This window comes from Zalophus californianus, chromosome 11 (genome assembly GCF_009762305.2).
Source record: "Zalophus californianus isolate mZalCal1 chromosome 11, mZalCal1.pri.v2, whole genome shotgun sequence".
Taxonomy (NCBI): Eukaryota; Metazoa; Chordata; class Mammalia; order Carnivora; family Otariidae; genus Zalophus; species Zalophus californianus.
The window spans coordinates 107769019-107789648 of NC_045605.1; the positions used below are offsets into that span (position 1 = coordinate 107769019).

The 20630-nt window shown below is 44.9% G+C and overlaps 2 protein-coding genes across 7 annotated transcripts in view; both read left to right on the forward strand.

Moving 5' to 3' along the window:
* C11H11orf80 (chromosome 11 C11orf80 homolog) overlaps nucleotides 1–16555 on the forward strand; it is a 105871-nt gene extending 89316 nt beyond the window's left edge. The window contains exons 14-16 of one of the 2 annotated variants that reach the window (XM_027581537.2): nucleotides 11439–11514; nucleotides 16046–16233; nucleotides 16331–16551. In XM_027581537.2, coding sequence (XP_027437338.2) covers nucleotides 11439–11514; nucleotides 16046–16233; nucleotides 16331–16396 — 330 coding nt within the window. In that variant the 3' untranslated portion in view covers nucleotides 16397–16551. Of the gene's footprint in view, nucleotides 1–11438; nucleotides 11515–16045; nucleotides 16234–16330 lie in introns of both variants that reach the window. The other variant, XM_027581538.2, reaches the window with a different exon arrangement.
* RCE1 (Ras converting CAAX endopeptidase 1) lies at nucleotides 16491–19750 on the forward strand. 5 transcript variants are annotated; one of them, XM_027581544.2, is made up of 8 exons: nucleotides 16491–16823; nucleotides 16961–17063; nucleotides 17159–17242; nucleotides 17491–17569; nucleotides 18090–18257; nucleotides 18385–18456; nucleotides 18682–18788; nucleotides 19084–19436. In XM_027581544.2, the coding sequence occupies exons 1-8, from the start codon at nucleotides 16639–16641 to the stop codon at nucleotides 19090–19092; spliced, it is 807 nt and encodes a 268-aa protein (XP_027437345.1). In that variant the 5' UTR covers nucleotides 16491–16638; the 3' UTR covers nucleotides 19093–19436. The 5 variants fall into 5 exon arrangements, with proteins under 5 accessions (XP_027437345.1, XP_027437340.1, XP_027437342.1 ...); XM_027581540.2 differs by having other exon boundaries at nucleotides 16499–16823; nucleotides 18726–18788; nucleotides 19084–19750; XM_027581543.1 differs by having other exon boundaries at nucleotides 16662–16823; nucleotides 17163–17242; nucleotides 18671–18788; nucleotides 19084–19750.
* Nucleotides 19751–20630: the final 880 nt, after the last annotated feature.

A 20630-nucleotide genomic window follows, 5' to 3' on the forward strand; every position in this document is an offset into this window, starting at 1 on the left:
GAATCTGTATCTTATTCAGATGAGAATGAATCAGCTCATTCTTGTGAAGAAATTATTCAGGTAAAGAACCTCCTAGAAGGATTAAAGCAAATAATATGCAGAGTTTACACAGGGCCAGGAATAGTGCATATTTCCATCAACCAGAGAGGAAAGCCTTATAATTTTATGGAGCATCATGTAGAATACTAAGAAGGGACTTGCCTTGGAAATGGAGAAAAATTAAACCTCTGCCTAATAAACACTCCCCTGGTCCTGCCTAACAAAGCTTAAAAGCAGAAGCAAGACATAGAGGGATCAAATTGTTTCCAAGTAATTCAATAGCATCACAGAACAAAGGTCAAGAATATTTATAGGACTATTAGAAATATCCAGCACTTATTAACATAACAATAAAAATTTAAAGAAACAAACAAACAAAAAGAAATATCCAGCACCCATCACGGTAATATTCACAGTGTCTTGCATCCAATCAGAATTAACAGGCATGGTGAGAAGCAGGACTATACAACCCACAATGAAGAGAAAACTCAAGTCAGTTGATCAATCAATCATTGAATCAAAACTGATCCAGAACTGACACAGAAGATAGAATTAGTAGACAAAGACATTAAAAGACTTATTATAATGTATTCCATATGTTCAGGAAGCTAGAGGAAAGACTGAACATATTAAGTAGAGTTTGGAAAGTATAAAAAAGACCCAAAATGAACTGTAAAGATGAAAACTTATGATGTCTCCAAGGTGGAAATTACACTGAATGGTATGAATGGCACATTGGACACTTAAGGAGAAACACATAGCAGTAGAAACTATCTGAAATGAAACACAGATTTAAAATAATAATAATAATAATAACAACAACAACAACAACAACAATGGCAACAGTAGGGGCTCCTGGGTGGCTCATTCAGTTAAGCATCTGACTCTTGATCTTGACTCAGGTGGTGATGTCAGGGTCATGAGATTGAGCCCTGCGCTGGGCTCCATGCTCAGCATCGAGTCTGGTTAAGATTCTCTCCATCATAAACTAATGATGTACTATATGTTAGCTAACTAAACATAATAAAAATAAACAAATAACATAAAATACATCTGCTAAAAAAAAATTCCTTCTCCCTCCCACCCCTCCCCACTCCACTCACCCCACCGCTCATACACGTGCATGCTCTCCCTCAAAAATAAATTAATTAGTTAATTAAAAGGGTGAGATTTCTTTACAAATAATAATAAAACACAGAACATCTGTGAGCTTCACAGCTTCAGGTAGCCTAAATATATGTGTAATTGGGGAATCTGAAGAAGAAATGGAGGCAGAAAATATATCCGAGGGAATAATGGCTGAAATTTTTCCAAATTTGATGGAATCTATAAATCCAACAGATCTAAGAATCTTAAGAAACACCAAGCCCAAGAAACAAAACTACACCAAGACACATCATAATTAAATTGGTTAAAACCAGTGGTAAAGAGAAAATCTTAAAAGCAAACAGGTGGGGAAAGCTTATTTACAAGGAAACAGAGATAAGGATTACAGAAAATTTCTCATCAGAAACAGTATAAGCTAGAAGAAAATGGAGCAACATCTTTATAGTACTGAAGAAAAAGCCTTCAACCTAGGATTCTTTACCTAACAAAAATATCTTTAAAAAAAAAAAGATGAAATAAGGACTTTTTCTGACATATAAGAGTTGAAAGAATTCATTATCAGATGAGAAATGTAAAGGAAGTCCTTCAAGTAGAAGAGAAGTGATACCAGCTGGAAACCTGAATCTACACAAAGAAATGAAGGGTACTGAAAATGGTGACTACATGGATACATATAAAGACTTTTTTTCTTATTACTTTAATCTCTTTAAAACATAATTAACTTTTTTTTTTTAAAGAGTTTATTTGACAGAGAGAGAGAGACAGCGAGAGAGGAAACATAAGCAGGAGGAGTGGGAGAGGGAGAAGCAGGCTTCCTGCTGAGCAGGGAGCCTCAATCCCAGGACCCTGGGGACACTTAACGACAGCCACCCAGGCGCCCCAAAAACATAATTAACTTTTAAAAACAAAAATAACAATAATGTATTGTGAGGTTTATAACCTATGGTGAAGTAAACTGTATGACAACAGCACAAAAACCAGGAGGAGAAAAATGGAAATATACTGTTGTAAGGACTTACACTGTATGTGGAGTGGTATAATATTACTTGAAGGTAGACTGCTAAGTTAAAGATGAAAGGAACCATCAAAATAATACAACAAGGAGTTGCAGCTATTGAGCCAAGAAAGGGGATAAAATGGAGTCATAAAAAATATTGAGCCCTCCAGAGAATGAGAAGACAAGCCACAGACTGGGAAAAAAATAATTGCAAAAGACACATATGGGTAAAAGACTGTTATCCAAAATATACAAAGAACTTTTAAAACTCACAAAAAAAATTTAAAACGGGCCAAAAACCTTAACAGACACCTCACCAAAGAAGACACAAGATGGCAAATAAGCACATGAAAAGATGCTCCACATCATATGTCATCAGGGAAATGCAAATTAAAACAATGAGATATCCCTACATACCTATTACGATGGCCAAAATCCAGAACACTAATAACACCAAATAGTGACAAGGATGTGGAACAATAGGAACTCTCATTCATTGCTGGTGGGAATGCAAGATGATACAACTACTTTGGAAGGCAGTTTGGTAGTTTCTTAAAAAACTAAACATACTCTTTACCATGTGATCCAATAATTATGCTCCTTGGTGTTTATCCAAAGGAGTTAAAACTTAGGTTCACACAGAAACCTGCACAGAGATATTTATAGCAGCTTTCTTAATTGCTAAAACTTGGCAGCAACCAAGATGTCTTTCAGCAGGTGAACAGATAAATGAACTGTGGCATATCCAGACAATGGAATATTATTTTACACTAAGAAGAAATGAGCTATCCAGCCATGAAAACACATGGAGGCAGGTTAAAGGCATATTATTAAATAAAAGAAGTCAATATGAAAAGGTTACATACTGTATGATTCCAAGCATATGACATTCTGGAAAAGGCAAAACTATGGAGACAGTAAAAAGATCAGTGATTTCCAGGAGTTAAAGGGAAAGGAGGAATTAATATACAAAGGACAGAGGACTTTTAGGGCAGTGAAACTACTCTTTATGATTCTGTTAATGGTGGGTACATGTCATTATACATTTGTCCAGAGCCACAGAATGTACAATACTAAGAGTAATCCCTAATGTAAACTATGGACTTTGAAGGATAATGATATGTCAATGTAGGTATATCATTTGTAGCAATTGTACCACTTTGATGGGGGGATGTTGATAATGGGAGAGCCTATACCTATGTGGGGCAGAGGGCATATGAGAAATCTCTACCTTTTGCTCAGTTTTGCTATAAACTTAAAACTGCTCTAAAAAGTAAAGTCTGTTTTTAAAAATAATCAAAAAGAGGGCAGAAAAAGAGGAAGAAGAAGTAAAGAGAACAAAGTACAAATGAGACAAATAGAAAGCAAGATGATATATTTAAACTCAGCCATATCTGTTATCATTTTAGATGTAAATGGTCTTTACAGCTATTTACATTAAAAGGCAGAGATTGTTAGATTGAATAAAGCAAGAGAACTATATGTTGCCTATAAGAATCCACTTTAAAATAAAGACAGAAATAGACCATGTGAAAGGATAGAAAAAGATATATCATGTTTAAGATATATACTATAGTATATCACTAATAAAAAGAGCCCTGAAGAGGGGCACCTGGTTGGCTCAGCTGGTAGAGCATGTAACTCTTGATCTCAGGATTGTAAATTTGAGCCCCATGTTGGGTGTAGAGATTACTTAAACCAAACAAACAAAAATCTTAAAAAAGCACTGAAGAGGCTATAAAGTAGATTTCAGAGCAAACAGTATTACTAGGGATAAGGAGGGTCATTTCATAATGATGAATTCCATACAGTGAGTACAATGTAATGAAGATAATAGCCCCAAATATTCATGAAACTTTTTTTTATAAAGTGTTTTTTTTAAGATTTTATTTATTTATTTGAGAGAGAGAGAGCATGAGTGTAGGGGAGGAGCAGAGGGAGAGGGCCGAGCAGACTCCCCACTGGGCAGGGAGCCCGATGTGGGGATTGATCCCAGGACCCTGAGATCATGACCTGAGCTGAAGGCAGACGCTTAACCGACTGAGCCACCCAGGTGCCCCCATTCATGAAACTTTTGAGAGAACTTTAAAATAAATGAAGAAAACTGATAGAATTGTAAGGAGAAATAGACAGATCTACAATTATATTTGGAAATTTCAACATACTTCTGTTAACAATTGATAGAACAAGTAGACAGAAAATCAGTAAGTCTATGGAAATCTTAAGTAACACTATGAATTAACTTGACCTAACTGACATTCATAAAACACCCTGCCCAACCACAGCAGAATATTCTTCTCAAGAACAAAAAGGACATTTAACAAGATAGACCATATTCTGAGCCATCAAATACATCTCAATAAACTTAAAAGAATTCAAGTCATATAAAAAAGATTTTATTTATTTGACAGAGAGAGACACAGCGAGAGCGGGAACACAAGCAGGGGGAGTGGATGAGGGAGAATAAATAAATAAATAATAAAGTCAGAGTGGAAATCAGTAAAATAGAAAACAGAAAAGCAGTAGGGAAAAATCAATGAAACTTAAGTTGGTTCGTTGAGAGGATTAATAAAATTTTTTTTTCAAGATTTTCTTTATTTGACAGAGAAAGATAGCAAGAGAGGGAACACAAGCAGGGGGAGAGGGAGAGGGAGGAGCAGGCTTCCCGCTGAGCAGGGAGCCCGATACAGGGCTGGATCCCAGGACCCTGGAATCATGACCTGAGCCGAAGGCAGATGCTTAGCGACTGAGCCACCCAGACGCCCCAAGATGATTAATAAAATTGATAAACATTTAGCCAGACAAATAAGGATAAAAGAGAGAAGATACAAATTTCTACTATTAGGAATTAGAGAAGTGACATCAGATATAAAAGGACTATCAGGGGCTTTTATAAACAATGTTAAATGTTGTTATCATATGTTAAATGTTAAATATCATATCAGTAAATTTGACAACTTAGATTAAATGGACAAATTCCTTGAAGGACAGAAATTACTAAAGTTCACTCAAGAAGAAATAGCTCTTGGGGCACCTGGGTGGCTCAGTCAGTTAGGCATCTGCCTTCAGCTCAGGTCATGATCCCAGAGCCTTCATCAGGCTCCCTGCTCAGCAGGGATCTGCTTCTCCCTCTCCCTCTGCCCCTCCCCACCTTCCCCCTGCTCATGTGCATGCGTGCTCTCTCTCTCTCTCTCTCTCAAATAGATAAAATCTTAAAAAAAAAGAAGAAATAGCTCTATATACCTGGTCTATTATACCTATGTCTATTAAAGAGATTGAATTTATAGTTAAAAACCTTACCTTAATATTGAGACTATTTTAAAACTCTCAAAACTTAAGCATAAGAAAACCCAGTTTTTAAAATGGGCACAAGATTTGAACACATATTTCACAAAAGAAGATACACAATCAGGAAATAAATGTACGAGAAAGATGCTTAACATTAGTCATTAGGGAAAATGCAAGTCAGAAGCACAGTTTCACACCTATTTGGAATGAGAAGACTGACCATACCCCAGGTATTGGCAAGGATGTGGAGGAACTGGAACTCTTATACCCTATTTGTAGGAATAAAAAGTGGTACAATCACTTTGGAGAACATTTTGGCAGTTTCTTAAAAAGTTAAGCATATACATCATATGATCCAGCCATTTCTACTCCTCTAAATATTAATCCAAGAGAAATGAAAACATAATGTCCACACAAAAATTTATATACTAATGTTCATGGCACCTCTGTCATATAACCCCAAACTGGAAACAACCCAGTGTCAACAGGTAAATGGATAAATAAATGGTTCATTCAATGGAATACTACTTGGCAATAAAAGGAATGAACTGTTGATATACACAATAGCATGAGTGAATCTCTAAATAGCCATGCTGAATGAAAAACCTTGAAATATTGGATCAGGTGTGATAGCATCCAGGAAAAAGAAAACCCTTAAATACAAAAGTACATACTGTTTGATTGCATTTATATAAAATTTTTCAAAATGCCAACTAATCTTTACTTACAGATTAGGGGTTGCTTAAAGATAGGAGGTATAAGAGTTGGAGGGAGGGCGCCTGGATGGCTCAGTTGGTTAAGCGACTGCCTTCGGCTCGGGTCATGATCCTGGAGTCCCGGGATCGAGTCCCGCATCGGGCTCCCTGCTCGGCGGGGAGTCTGCTTCTCCCTCTGACCCTCTTCCCTCTCATGCTCTCTATTTCTCATTCTCTCTCTCTCTCAAATAAATAAATAAATAAATCTTTAAAAAAAAAAGTTGGAGGGAATGATTGTGAAGGTCAGAGGATACTTTTGAAGGTGATGGATGTGTTCATTATCTTGATTGGGGTGATGGTTTCACAAATACGTATATAAGCCCAAACTTACCTAATTGTACATTTTATATAAATGCAGTTTAAGTATGCAAGTTATATTCCAATAAAGTTGCTATAAAAAATTACAGATACTGTTTCTGACAAAATAATAGGCCCTTTTGCACTTCTACTATTTCTTTGCCTGATTAGATGGGGAAGTTTAGGTGCCTAGACACCCAAGGATCACAGCATCTCATCAATTTACTTATCCTCCTCTGCTTTATAGTTAGAAAGGCTAGAGGATGGGAGTGAAATCCCTGTAAATGCTCCCTTCACCACACCTTTTATGTACCTTCTAGGAAGCACGTTCCTTGAAATGCATCTGCCATTCCCTTCAACTAGTTCACTGCAAATACGCTTGCTGATTTCCCTCCAACTTGGAAAGCTGTTGCCCACAACTTGAACAAACTAATTTCCACAAACTTCATGGTTTAAAAACTAAAAATTTATTATCTCATGGTTCTGGAGTCCAGAAGTCTGAAATCAGGGGCACGTGGGTGGCTAAATTGGTTAGGCTTTGGAGTCTTTGATGCACTTCAGGTCTTGATCTCAAGCCCAGCATGGAGCCTATTTAAAAAAAATAATAAAAAAGAAGTCTGAAATCAAGGTTTTAGGAGAACTATGCTCCTTCTAAAGGCTCTAAGAATCTTTCCATTCCCCTACCAGCTTCTGGTGGCTCCCGATGTTCCTTGGCACAACATTCCAGTCTCTGCCTCCATCTTCAACACATGGCCTTTCTCCTGTGTCTCTCAAATTTCCCTCTGCCTCTTTTATAAGGACACCTGTCATTGGATTTATGGCGTACTCTAAATCCATGATGATCTTATCTTGAGATTCTTTTTTTTTGTTTAAGATTTTATTTATTTATTTGACAGAGACAGTGAGAGCAGGAACACAAGCAGGGGGAGTGGGAGAGGGAGAAGCAGGCTTCCCGCGGAGCAGGGAGCCCGATGCGGGGCTCGATCCCAGGACCCTGGGATCATGACCTGAGCCGAAGGCAGACGCTTAACGACTGAGCCACCCAGGCGCCCATTATCTTGAGATCCTTAATTACTTTTGAAAAGAACTTTTTTTTCCCAAATAACATCACATTTACAGGTTCTGGGGGTCAAGACTCGGACATACTTTTTTGGGAGCCACTGTTCCATTCACTATAGCCATCCACACCTCAGATTTCTAGGGATGGGTTCAGGGTAAGGCATGTGCCATTATCATAGGACCTAGGATATATGGGTAGGATCTAGAAATGTTTCATCCTGTGAAGACCTTTTGCTTGGGTCTCTCTGATATCCTAGTGAGATCGCAAAAGGAAACGATCTGACCTGTTTTGCCCCATTCTGTTGCCATAGTGATAGCTCATAGCCTCAGGGCCATTCATAGCCCAATTAATTTAGCAGATGGGTAGTGAACTCAAGGTCTTACCCAGTAGTCCTAGGTCTTGGAAGTAAGGAACAGTCATTGAATCCTTAATCTGTGCCAAGATTTCCACTTTAATACCAAAAAGATCCTACAAAATAGGTTGTAGTTTTCCCATTTTATAGATGGAGAGGCTGGTTAGAGAACTTTCCTAATTTGCTCAGGATCCCATAGTCAGCAAATGTCAAGGCTAGGCTTTGCACTGAGGTCTCCTGGTTCCAAAGCCTAGTAACATTGTTAACATATAGGACTGGTATAGGAATGTTCCACACCATATAGCCTAGGGAAGATGAGTGATCAGAGGCACTCATGAGCAGAACCTCTGCTTCTGCACTCAAGATCATTACTGTTTCCCTCTGCTGATGTCCTTCTAGTGATAAATGACTTGTTAGTGGCACAAGAGTGGCACCCAATGGCTTCAGCTAAAAACTACAAGATCAATGATGCTAGGTCAAATTCTTTTACCTCTGGACCAGTCCCTCAGTTTCCACTTTTATTTTATTTTTTTTAAAGATTTTATTTATTTTTGACAGGGTGCACAAGCAGGGGAAGCAGCAGGCAGAGGGAGAGGGAGAAGCAGGCTCCCTGCTCAGCAGGGAGCCTGATGTGGGACTTGATCCCAGGACCCTGGGACCATGACCCGAACCAAAGGCAGACGCTTAACCGTCTGAGCCACCCAGGCGCCCCAGTTTCCACTTTTAAACAGATAAAGTAGAATGGCTGAACTCTTGAATAATATAGAATAAAACAATCTATGGCTATTATATAGTTTATGGAGAAGTAGAAAAAATGAGAGAATATGTATTTAGAGTTTTATAGAATATATTTAGGAAAAGGCCATGCCTGGAGTGGATATTTAGAACCTGGGTGTTGGCACACAGGACATGGGCCATGAAGGAATAGACAAAGTAGTTCTCCAGGGCTAGTGTCACAAATGTGTGTAGCAGCTGAGAACATAAACCCATAATAAATAAGAGCAGTAACAGGGAAATAGTTTTGTTAGGAAAGGTATTGATTCCTTGGGATGAGGGGGTAGACCAGAATCAAATGTCTCACAGTGTTAAATCCAAGGAGGTGTATCCCAGAGATTGGGCTGTCTCATCTGGGGGGATTGATGATGAATGAAGGGTATGCAAGATTCATCTAAGGCTGAGAGCTTTAAATCTGAGTGTGGGTATTTCCTTGGTGATACCAGCTTCAGGATAGGAGAAATGTTTGTCTATTACATGAGATTTTCTAGGCAAGAATGAAGTAAAAGAATAAGCTTTTTCTCAAAGAAGGAAAAAAAAAAGCGCGTGGCAATTTTTTCACACCATCAGGGCCATCTTTACCCTTCTGTGTTCCTTGGAATGTACTTAGACGTTGAAACTTGATTTAGTAAATAATACATGATAAGAGTATTTTTCATTGAGGTACAATTCACATACCATTAACTCTACCATTTTAAATTGTAGGATTCAGTGGCTTTAAATATATTCACAGTGTCGTGGAACAGTCACCACTAAATTCCACAATATCTCCATCAGGCCAAAAAGAAACCCTGTACCTATTTGTACTCAGTCCCAGTTCCCCTCCTCCCATCCTCTGGCAACCACCAGTCTACTTTCCGTCTCCATGGATTTGCCTATACTGGGTATCTCATGTAAATGGAATCACATAATAGGTAGCCTTTGGCTTCTTTCACTAAGCATAATGTTTTTAAGATTCATCCATGTTGTAACATGTGACAATGTTTCCTTTTTATGGTTGAATAACATCCTTTTGTATGGATATACCACATTTTTTCTGTACATCAGTTGATGGACATTTGAGTTACTTGGCACTTTTGGTGATTATGAATAATGCTGTGAATATTTATGGGTGGACATATGTTTGTAATTCTCTTGGTTATATATCTCGGAGTAGAATTGCTGGGTTATATGGTAACTCTATGTTTAACTTTTTTTTTTCTTTTTTAAAGATTTTACCTTTAAGTATTCTCTACACTCAACTTGGGGCTCGAACTCACAACCCTGAGATCAAGAGTCACATGCTTTCCCGACTGAGCCAGCCAGGTGCCCCACTATGTTTAATTTTTTGAGGAACTTTCAAATTATTTTCCAAACTGGCCATTTTACTTTCCCACCAGCAATGTATAATGGTTCCAATTTTTCCACATCCTCCTAGTACTGTCTGTTATTACTGTTGTTGTTGTTACTACCACTACCATCCTACTGGGTGTAAAGTATCTCATAGTGGTTTTGATTTGCATTTCCCTAATGAATAATGATGTTGAGTGTCTTTTCATGGGTTTGTTGGCCATTTGTATCTCTTCTTTGGAGAAAGGTCTCCAAATCTATCAAACCCATTTTTTAAAAAAAGATTTTATTTACTCGACACACAGAGAGCACAAGTAGGCAGAGTGGCAGGCAGAGGGAGAGGGAGAAGCAGGCTCTTTGCTGAGCAGAGAGCCTGATGCAATGTGGGGTTTGATCCCAGGACCCTGGGATCATGACCTGAGCTGAAGGCAGATGCTTAACCGACTGAGCCACCCAAGTGCCCCAAACCCATTTTTAATTAGGCTGTTATTTTATTGTTGAATTATAAGAGTTCTTTATTTTGAATACAACACCCTTATCAGATATGATTTGTAAATATTTTCTCTCATTCTTGTGGGTTGAGTTTTCGCATTATAGCACCCTTTGAAGCACAAAAGTTTTTAATTTTGATGAAGAGGATGTCTATTTTTATGTACTTGTATTCTTGAAAAACAAGAAGCTAGGAGGATTGGGTTCTGATCATAGTAAGAACTTAGTTTCTCTGTCCAAATCAAACCCAAGTGTGGCAAGGCTTTGAAAGGCTGCAGAGGACCACAAAATGTGCCCTGTGGCCTCCCAGGTTTGACCTCAGTCAGTTATATGTTGAGCACTTATCTGTGCAAGGTACACTATGCTAGCTGTAAAGGGATGCTGGCACAATGAACCTTACCTTTCAAGGAATTTAAAGTGTGGAAAATGGGGCGCCTGGGTGGCTCAATCAGTTAAGCGTTTGACTCTTGATTTCGGCTCAGGTCATGATCTCAGGGTCGTGAGACTGAACCCTGCTGGACATGGAGCCTGCTTAAGATTCTCTCTCTCCCTCTACCCCTCCACCCACTTGTGTGTACTCTCTACATACCTGAATAAATAAATAAAATCTTTTTAAAAAATAATGTGTAAAACACACACATAAAAATGATAAACAAAGGCAGGCAGTGCATCTTCAGAGCCCAAGGAGAGAGGCAGATGGTAAGCAGGTGACCAGAGTTCGGAGGAGGAAGAAAATGCCTCGAGTGCCTGGAATGGGTTGCAAAGGCTCTGACAGAAGGAAGCCTTGATTGGAGCTGGGTAGGGGACTCACATGAGCCAGGAAGAAGTAAGAGGGAGCTCCAGGTGAGGGAAGACAGCCCTGTGAGGTCAACAGAGCCAGCAGGCACACTTGTCTCATTGGGGCTTTTTCATGTTCCTACAAAACTCACTGAGTACTTCTGATTTTTAAAGCAGCTGCTTCCAGAGAAAAATGCAGAGCAGAGCACAGAGGATGCACATGAGAACAGCAGCCTGGAACTCCTTGCAGGTAAGGTTTCAGCTTTTCAAGTGAGCCCAGGACCAAAGCTGAGAAGTAAAAAATGTTGACTTCAAGCTTTCAAACTGCATCTTCCACCACAGCAAAATCCTGGGATTTGGTTGGCTCCCACTGCCACTAGGGGTGTTCTGAGGCAGCAGGGGGCATTCTCTCCCTAAAGCTGGTATGATAGAACTAGAAATTCCTCATAAAGTTTGTGCAGTTAAAGATAGTTGTACATGGAGGGGCAGGGCCCTGAATCCAGTTCATCCCTTTGTGTCTTTTCTCGATCATTAGTGCTGATAATGCAGCTCTCCCTGGTTTTGGTTACTGCTCTGTTTGGGGCTCTGGAGATTACTCCTGGGTGCAGAACACCTCAACCTTGATGTATGTTTTGGGGAATTGTTGTGTGTGATATGATTATAGTGGTCATTCCCCCGCCTCCTTCCAACACTTACACAGCCTTCAGATCCAGCAGTGGCAGAGGGTGTGTGTATGGCTGGAAATCACTCAGCCACTGGTGCCTGAGCCTGACAGTGCAGGTGCCAGGCACTATTCTGAGGTTTTAATGACTTTTTTAAAGATTTATTTATTTATTTAGGGGAAGGGGTAGCAGGCATGGGGGGGGAGGGGCAGAGGAAGAGAGAGAAACTTAAGCAGACTCCCCACTGAGTGCAGAGCCTGATGCAGGCTCCATCTCACAACCCTGAGATAATGACCTGAGCCGAAATCAAGAGTCAGACGCTTAACTGAGCCACCCAGGCACCCTGATTCTGAGCTTTAAAATGCATTAATGCTAGCAGCGCCGGGCTGGCTCAGTCGTTGGGCGTCTGCCTTCGGCTCAGGTCGTGATCTCGGGGTCCTGGGATCAAGCCCCACATCGGGCTCCCTGCTCCTTGGGAAACCTGCTTCTCCCTCTCCCGCTCCCCCTGCTTGTGTTCCCTCTCTAGCCGTCTCTCTGTCAAATAAATAAATAAAATCTTTTAAAAAAACAAAAAACAAAAATAAAATGCGTTAATGCTCTTAATTCTCAAAACAACCCTATGAGGTAGTGTTACTATTCCCATTTTACAGATATGTCAGTAAAATTACTGAAGGTCACACAGGTAGTAAATGGGAGAGCCAGAATTCAAACCTAGGTAGCCTGGCTCCAGTCTGTCTCCAAGAGCCAAGACGAGCAGGAATGCACCGTCAAAACAGTACCTGGGCTTGAGGGAATTTGGGGACTGACTTTAGCACCTATACTTTGTTGGTAAAATTCCTCTTTCCAAGGTCACAACTACAACATGCTGCATGTTGTCCAGACTTAGGCCTAAGAGGTGTTCCTGAATCATTCTATCAGTTGAGCCTTGTTTTAAATGTTGTGGGGGCTATTGCTACTGAAAAGAACCCTGCAGTGAAGGCTTGTATAAAGCAAAGAATCTATTTATATAAATATAGATTTGGAGATTTAAAAGAGTGGATACAATTCAGTATTTATGCAGTGAAGAGTAAATAAGGAATTTCTTCCTTTCTTTAGAAGGGAGAAATTAACATTTTATCCAGCAACTTCTGTGGACCCAGGGGGATGCTAGACTTTCCCACAGTGACCACTCTGACAGTGGTCCCCTTTGGCATGGGCAGCATTGGTCCCATTTCATAAGAGACAAGCCAGGCTCAGAGGTTGCTTTGCAGGTGGATAATCTGAATTTCAGTTTATGCTTTTTTCACTGTTCAATATAAGCCTTAAAAATCTAGGTATATGTAATCCGGTGGAACCCTCTGGAAGACTGGGTGAGCTTCTCTGCTTGATAAAGCGGCAGCTCTAGTCATCGTCAATCCTATGTCCCACGTGGGCAGTTCTGCTAAAGAAAATCACTGAAAGTTGGATGATGCCACCATATATCCACGGTCTGTTCACTGGGTAGTCCTTAGCTATCAGTCCTTTATGTCGTCTTCCTGGCCTTCTCATCAGTTGCTACTCCATTCTTTAAAATGTCTACCCAGCTTCTGCCTCTTGACTTAGCCCCCTACTTCACACTTAGTGCCCAAACTATCAGCATGGGGCCCCATCCCTGCTAGGCTCAGGGGTGGCATTAGCCCTACTGCTTTCTCAGAACCTACTTGCATCAGCTACCACTTCTGCACCTTTATTTTCTCTTCTGAGTTCTCTCCCCTTAGCAGGGCAATCTCTCAGTACTTAAAAAAATCTCCCATGATCTTGAACAACTTCTCTTTCTCTCCATCACATTTCAGCCAGGGTTCTCAAAAGAGCAAGCTGTACCCTCTCCCTTTCTTCCTCCCATTCTCTAATTCTAACCCAGGGCACTTGCTTTCTTTGTGGCGTCTGCACTGCAAGGTCTCTTGTTTGGGAAGACTCCATAAGTACCAAATTGTACATTTATCTTTACTGTGCCTGAACTCTTTACAGAATTCAGCACTGTAAGACTGTGACTCACCTCATTTTCCCCTCTGATCTTTCTCTTCAGCCAGCTTCCTTTGGCCACCCCCTAAACAATGCTTGTATAGCACTCCTTCCCTAGCTGCTCTCTTCCATCCCAGGCATTGAACTTTGCCTCTGGAGCTCAAGACTTTCCAGTTGGCATGACCAGCCCAGGCCTCTCTTGAGTGCCAGATGGGAGATTGATCTGCTCACTAAGCAGCTCCATGTGGAGGTCACATGGTCCTACCTCTGTCAGGATTTTTTTTTTTTTAAGATTTTATTTATGAGAAAGAGAGAGAGGGTGAGAGAGCACAAGCAGGGGGGAGGGGCAGAGGGAGAAGCAGACTCCCCGTCAAAACAGGGAGCCCAATGCGGGACTCGATCCCAACGACCTGAGCCAAAGGCAGACACTCAAATGACTGAGCCTCCAGGTGCCCCCCCCCCGCCAGGATTAATAGCACCACTACGCATCCAGTTTTTCACATCTGAAATGAGATTCATTCAGGATGCCACTCATTTTCCTGTATCACACCTAATCTCTCCCCAAGGCCTATTGATTTGGCCTCATGAATATACTTCTTAACCTGGTGGTGCCTCCATCCATTCCTGCTGCCTTCACTCTCTGGGGCTCTTGAGGTCTTCATGTCCCGCCCCCCCCTTTTTTTTTAGATTTTATTTATTTATTTGACAGAGAGAGACAGCGAGAGCAGGAACATAAGTAGGGGGAGTGGGAGAGGGAGAAGCAGGCTTCCCGCTGAGCGGGGAGCCCGATGTGGGACTTGATCCCAGGACCCTGGGATCATGACCTGAGCCGAAGGCAGACGCTTAACGACTGAGCCACCCAGGCGCCCCGCCCCCCCTTTTTTTAAAGATTTTATTTATTCTTTTGAGACACAGAGACAGAGAAAGCATGAGCAGGGAGAGAGGCAGAGGGAGAGGGAGAAGCAGGCTCCTCGCTGAGCCAGGAGCCCGATGTGGGGCTCGATCCCAGGACCCTGGGATCATGACCTGAGCCGAAGGCAGACACGTAACCATCTGAGCCACCCAGGCGCCCCCCCCTTTTTTAAAGATTTATTTATTTGAGAAAGCGAGAGCACGTGCCTGCATGCACAGGGGGTAGAGGGAGAGGGAGAGAGAGTCTTAAGCAGACTCCATGCTGAGCACAGAACCCCATGTGGGGCTCCATCTCATGACCCTGAGATCACGAGCTGAGCCGAAACCAAGAGTCAGATGCTTAACCAATTGCACCACCCAGACACCCCGAGGTCTTCCTGTTTCTAGTTTGACTCTAAGCCACACCTCTGACAGAATAATCTAAAATACAAAATTAACAATACATCTCCAGTGCTTATTAAAATTCCTCACTGCCTGTTTTCTACAGATAAAAATCCATTTCTTAGTCTTTTCTGATTCCTACTAACCCTTTCAGATTCATCTCCTAGACCCCCCCCCACCATGTTGCATTTTATGTGGGATACTAATTAATGCCTTTGGATATTTGCATCTTTCTACCTGGAATTCCTTTCCTTTCCCTTGTTGGTCTGGCATATTTCTCTTCATCCTTTAAAAACCCAGCTCAGACATCTCAGGGAAACCTTTCTTCACCTCTAGGGATGAATAGCAGCTTCTTTCTGTGTTCTATCCCTGGGCTTTGTACACACTTCTGCATTCCTCCTAGCATTTGTGAGCCTCACCCAGAAACAGCTCATTGAGCTACATTCTCAGGACCTGCTTAGAAGGAATCTATGGGTACAGACTCACTTTAAATTTGCACAAGTCCATCAGTTAATGGGCACTGCTCAACGTACTGTGAGCTACGAAGGGAGAGGGGAGGCTGGCTTTCAGGGAGGGGGAATCACAGCTTGGCAGGGAGGGAGGAGCTGGACTCCACAAGAAATCTGTGTGTACTGAATGAGTGGGCGTAAGCCCCAAGTGAGGACTGAAACCATTCTGCTGCCTCAGCCTTAAGGCCGGGAGCTGCGTTTTGATCCGGACAGACCTGATTGAAAGGAATTTGAGGTGGGAGGGCAAGAGAGCCGGGACCAGTTCCTCCCTTTCTTCTGCCCCAGGGGTCTTTCTAGCACGGGCCGTAGGCGCAAAAGTGGGCTTGTTTTCGCCTAGGGACCAGCGAGCAAGTTGAAAACAAGAGGCTCAAGAGGGGCTGCCTCCGGCAGGGCATGGAGGAAACGCGGGCCTTCCACTCTGCCAGGACCCGGAGCCCGTCAGAGGCCGCCGCGTGCCGCACGAAGCCCACAGGGGCCTCCCCGACGCCTGGCGGGAGCAGGGGGAGCCCCGGGGACAGCCTGGAGGTAACCGGGCGAGGGCCGCGCAGTGGAGGGCGCAGCGGGAAGGCGGTGACGGCCGCTGTCGAGGGGTCCTCACTCCGGGCTCCCTTTCCTCCTGCAGGACTCGCTCTGGCAGCAGGAGGTCTCCAATCTATCCGAGTGGCTGAGTCCCGGCCCTGAGCCCTAAGCTGGGGATTCCCACCCCCCGGCACGCCCCGTGCTTCCACGCCTCCCCAGCAGCTGTTGGCGCCGCGTGCTGTCTCTCGTTCAATAAACTTGCTCTGCGCGCGCCGCCTCTGTTTCAGTGTTGGGGGGCGGGGTCAGGGCGGGGCGCCCGCGCTGCCGGATGACGTCATCCGCGCTTCCGACAGGCGCGGGTCGAGCGCCGGCGGGATCGCGTCACTGGTGCGCGCCGCGGGTCCGGGCGCGATGGCGGCGCTGGGCGGGGATGGGCTGCGCCTGCTGTCTGTATCGCGGCCGGAACGGCAGCCCGAGTCGGCGGCTCTGGGCGGTCCAGGCCCTGGGCTGTGCTGCTGGGTGTCAGTGTTCTCCTGTCTTAGCCTTGCCTGCTCCTACGTGGGCAGCCTCTACGTCTGGAAGAGTGAGCTGCCCAGGTGCGGGGGCTGCGCGCGCGGCCGGAACCCGCGCCTCCGCGAGGCGGGGCTGTGGGCGGAGCTTGGGCGAATCGGGGGCGGGGCCGCGCTATCCAGAGGCGGCTGTGGGCCCCCGGAACTTACTGCTCCCTCCGTAGGGACCATCCTGCCGTCATCAAGCGGCGTTTTACTAGCGTCTTGGTGGTGTCCAGTCTCTCGCCCCTTTGCGTGCTACTCTGGAGAGAACTCACAGGCATCCAGGTGCGAAGGAGGCGGGGCAGAGGGCAAGAGGGGAGGATCTCTGGGGTCTTCAGCGGGCAGAGAGCAAGACTGATGCCTCCTTTCCTGTGGCTCAGCCAGGCACATCCCTGCTCACCCTGATGGGCTTCAGGCTGGAGGGCATTTTCCCAGCAGCACTGCTACCCCTGCTGCTGACCATGGTGAGTGCCCGTGTTATTTTTCTCTTTGTTTTTAGCATGATGTTCCTTTCCATGGCCTTTTTTTTCCATTGTGTCCGTATTTTGAGGGGCCGCAGAAATTGTGAGATGGCCCTTGGCCCTCAGGTACGCATGTGTGGGAAATCCTGGCTGAGAACAGGAGGCTTGAAGTCTCATGAGGTCTTTTCTGAGCAAGGGTAGTGGATTATGGTTTAAGCCTTTCCTTTGATCACTCGTTTTCCTGTCCCCAGATCCTTTTCCTGGGCCCACTGATGCAGCTCTCTATGGATTGTCCATGTGATCTGGCAGATGGGTTGAAGGTTGTCTTAGGTGAGTCCTTAGGGCTGAGGGAAAAAGTAGGCACAGGCAGCCCAGCTGAGAAAGGGAGTAGGTGGGTTTGTGGCAGGACATGGACAGGAGATGTAGGAGATACCTGTTTCCTTATCAGTAAAATGGGAACATGTAGTAGATGGCCTTAAGAGTTGGTTTCTGACATCCAATGAGTCCCCTAGGAAGCCGCAACAGTACTTTGTGTGGACTAAAGAATGTTGGTTCTTCTCTAACATTTGGCTCAAATCAGAGCTGGTCTTGAGTTCTGATTTTGATGTTTCCAGAATTTACTACCAGGATATTCTGCCTCAGATACTAATACCTTTCCTTTCAGTCCTCTTGAAACATTGTTTTGTGCTGGGTGTGATGATAAAGTTTTACTCTTACCTGTTTTCAGGAGTATTGATACCTAATCTGAGTTTGGCCAGGGAAAGGTTGTGGGAGGGGGGCCTTTGGGGCCTCTAGGATCTCTTTGTTCAATAGCTAGTCACTAACTCTTGGTCCTGAATCCCCTCCCTAGCCCCTCGCTCCTGGGCCCGCTGCCTCACAGACATGCGTTGGCTGCGGAACCAAGTGATTGCACCCCTGACAGAAGAACTGGTATTCCGGGCCTGCATGCTGCCCATGTTAGCACCATGCACGGGCCTGGGCCCTGCTGTGTTCACCTGCCCACTCTTCTTTGGAGTTGGTGAGTGTGTCTAGCCTGGTCCTGTTGAGATGTTCCCGGCACGAGAGCCAAAAAGGGGGTTTAGAGCAAGGGTGCGGCCTATAAGGCAGTCGTAGAGGAATGTGACCTAGTTCTTGCCTTCTCCCAGCCCATTTTCACCACATTTTTGAGCAGCTTCGTTTCCGCCAGAGCAGCGTGGGGAGCATCTTCTTGTCTGCAGGTGAGTCCTAGAAAGCTTGCCTGGGGCAGTCCTGGGTCGGGGTGTGTAAGGGTGTCCCTGATAGCCGTTCTGGAGGAAGACTTGGGAACAGGGGCTGCAGTATTAGAAGGGCCCCTTGCCATGGGAGTTGGGGTGTAGAGGAGAGCCATAGGTCCTGGGGCAGGCAGCCACTGCCCTCGGGGGAAGGGGATGTCTCTGGCTGATGGGTGTGCAGTGCTGGGGCAGGAAGAGCATGCAGGTGTGGTCACTCGCGGCCTCCCCGTCTCCAGCGTTCCAGTTCTCCTACACAGCGGTCTTCGGTGCCTACACTGCTTTCCTCTTCATCCGAACAGGTTGGTCCTCAGTCTCTGACGGGTCGTTCCCCGCCCCGCCGCCGGGGGCTCAGGGGCCCACAGGAGTGGGTGGGAGAATGGGAATGCTGTTTGTTGTAGGAGTGGCAAGTTTCTTCCACTGTGGTCTGAGACTGGCAGAACCAGGACTTTCAGCCTGGTGAGGTCTGAGAGGTGGGAGAGCGGAGGCTGTGTGGTGTGTGTGGGCGGTCACTGATGTCCTGTTTCAGGGATGTGGGTGATTAGCCCTGGAAGGGGGTGGGGATGCTCCAAAAGCTGCTCTATCTCCCCTCCCTAGGACACCTGATTGGGCCGGTTCTTTGTCACTCCTTCTGCAATTACATGGGCTTTCCTGCCGTGTGCGCAGCCCTGGAGCATCCGCAGAGGCGGCCCCTGCTGGCAGGCTATGCTCTGGGTGTGGGACTCTTCCTGCTTCTGCTCCAGCCCCTCACGGACCCCAAGCTCTACGGCAGCCTTCCCCTTTGTGTGCTTTTGGAGCGGGCAGGGGACTCAGAGGCTCCCCTGTGCTCCTGACCCATGCTCCTGACCCATGCTCCGATGAACTCTCACGGGCTCCGCAGCCCCTCCCCACCAAGGGGTACTGCAAGGGGAGGAGCTGGCTGGGGTCCCCGAGATCTCAGGAATTTTTGTAGGGGATTGAAGCCACAGCTAGTTGAATCCCAGGGACCAAGAGAAAGGAGCAGATACCCAAAGGGTGCAGCCCCCCTCCAAAGGAGGTTGAGGAACAGCTGGGGGTGAGGGGACAAGGGGCAGGTCCCAGGAGCCGTGCACTCCCTTCCTCACTTTGGACTGCTGCTTTTCTGAGCTCCTCTGCCCCCATCTGCCTCTGAAAAGCTGCTCGGGGGTGGAATTTACAAAATCCCTCCCCCCAACTTCCCAGGGTTTTCTCATTGTCTTTTTGCATCAGGACTTTGTATTGAGATATTAAAGAGATTTAACTTGGGTAACATGGCCTTGAACCTTTGGAAATCAATCTATTTGGGGTCTTTTGAATGTGCCCGCCAGTCTACGGCCATACCACTCCAAACACGCCCGATCTCGTCTCAATGTGCCCACCACCTTTCTTGGCTACTTTGAACACTAACCTCTGGGCAGTTCAGCCTGGTAGGCACAATTCCCTGAAGTCAAGGATAGGATGGGGTCCTCAGATGCCTTGGGTCTGCAGCTTCCTTTCTCAGCCATGCCCCAAGTCCTAGCACAGGTGGACCTGGGACTGCAGGTGCCACATGTGAACTCGGCTCAGCCTAGGGCCTCTTGGCTCCCAGGATCAGGGAATGGAACCTAGGGCCCTGACCCCAGCGATGGAGCCTCCAACCTGTGTCCCCTGAGAGCGTAGAGGGTCGATTGTAGGCTTTCCACCAGGACCACCTCAAAGTCTACCAGCCTCACATTACACAAGGAAGAATAAACAGGCTCCAAATGGGAGAGGAACCAGCTCAGAGTCACTGGGAGTAGAGGCTTTTCTGGCTTGGCCTTTGCCACTGTGTGGTTAGTCTAGTCCCTGGAGGAACTCAGAACGAAGACTGCAGCCCGGAGAGCACCAAGGACCCTGCTGAGCAACACTGGAACTCAAGGTTTTTTCTTAGAACTTTAGTGTTCTACCTGCCCTTCCTCTTGTTTTTTGAATGGTTTTCATTCCCTTGCCCCTGGGACTTTAACTTTTAAAAGAATATTATACTTTGAGGTCTCTCTCTAGACTGCAAGAGGTGGTCCCAAGTCCCGTCCCAGTCCCAAGGCTGGTGGTTGAAAGGAAATGGGTGTGCAGTCACTCCCCAGGGCACCCCCAGCTTGGCTGTGACTACACTACATCCACCTGGATCTAAA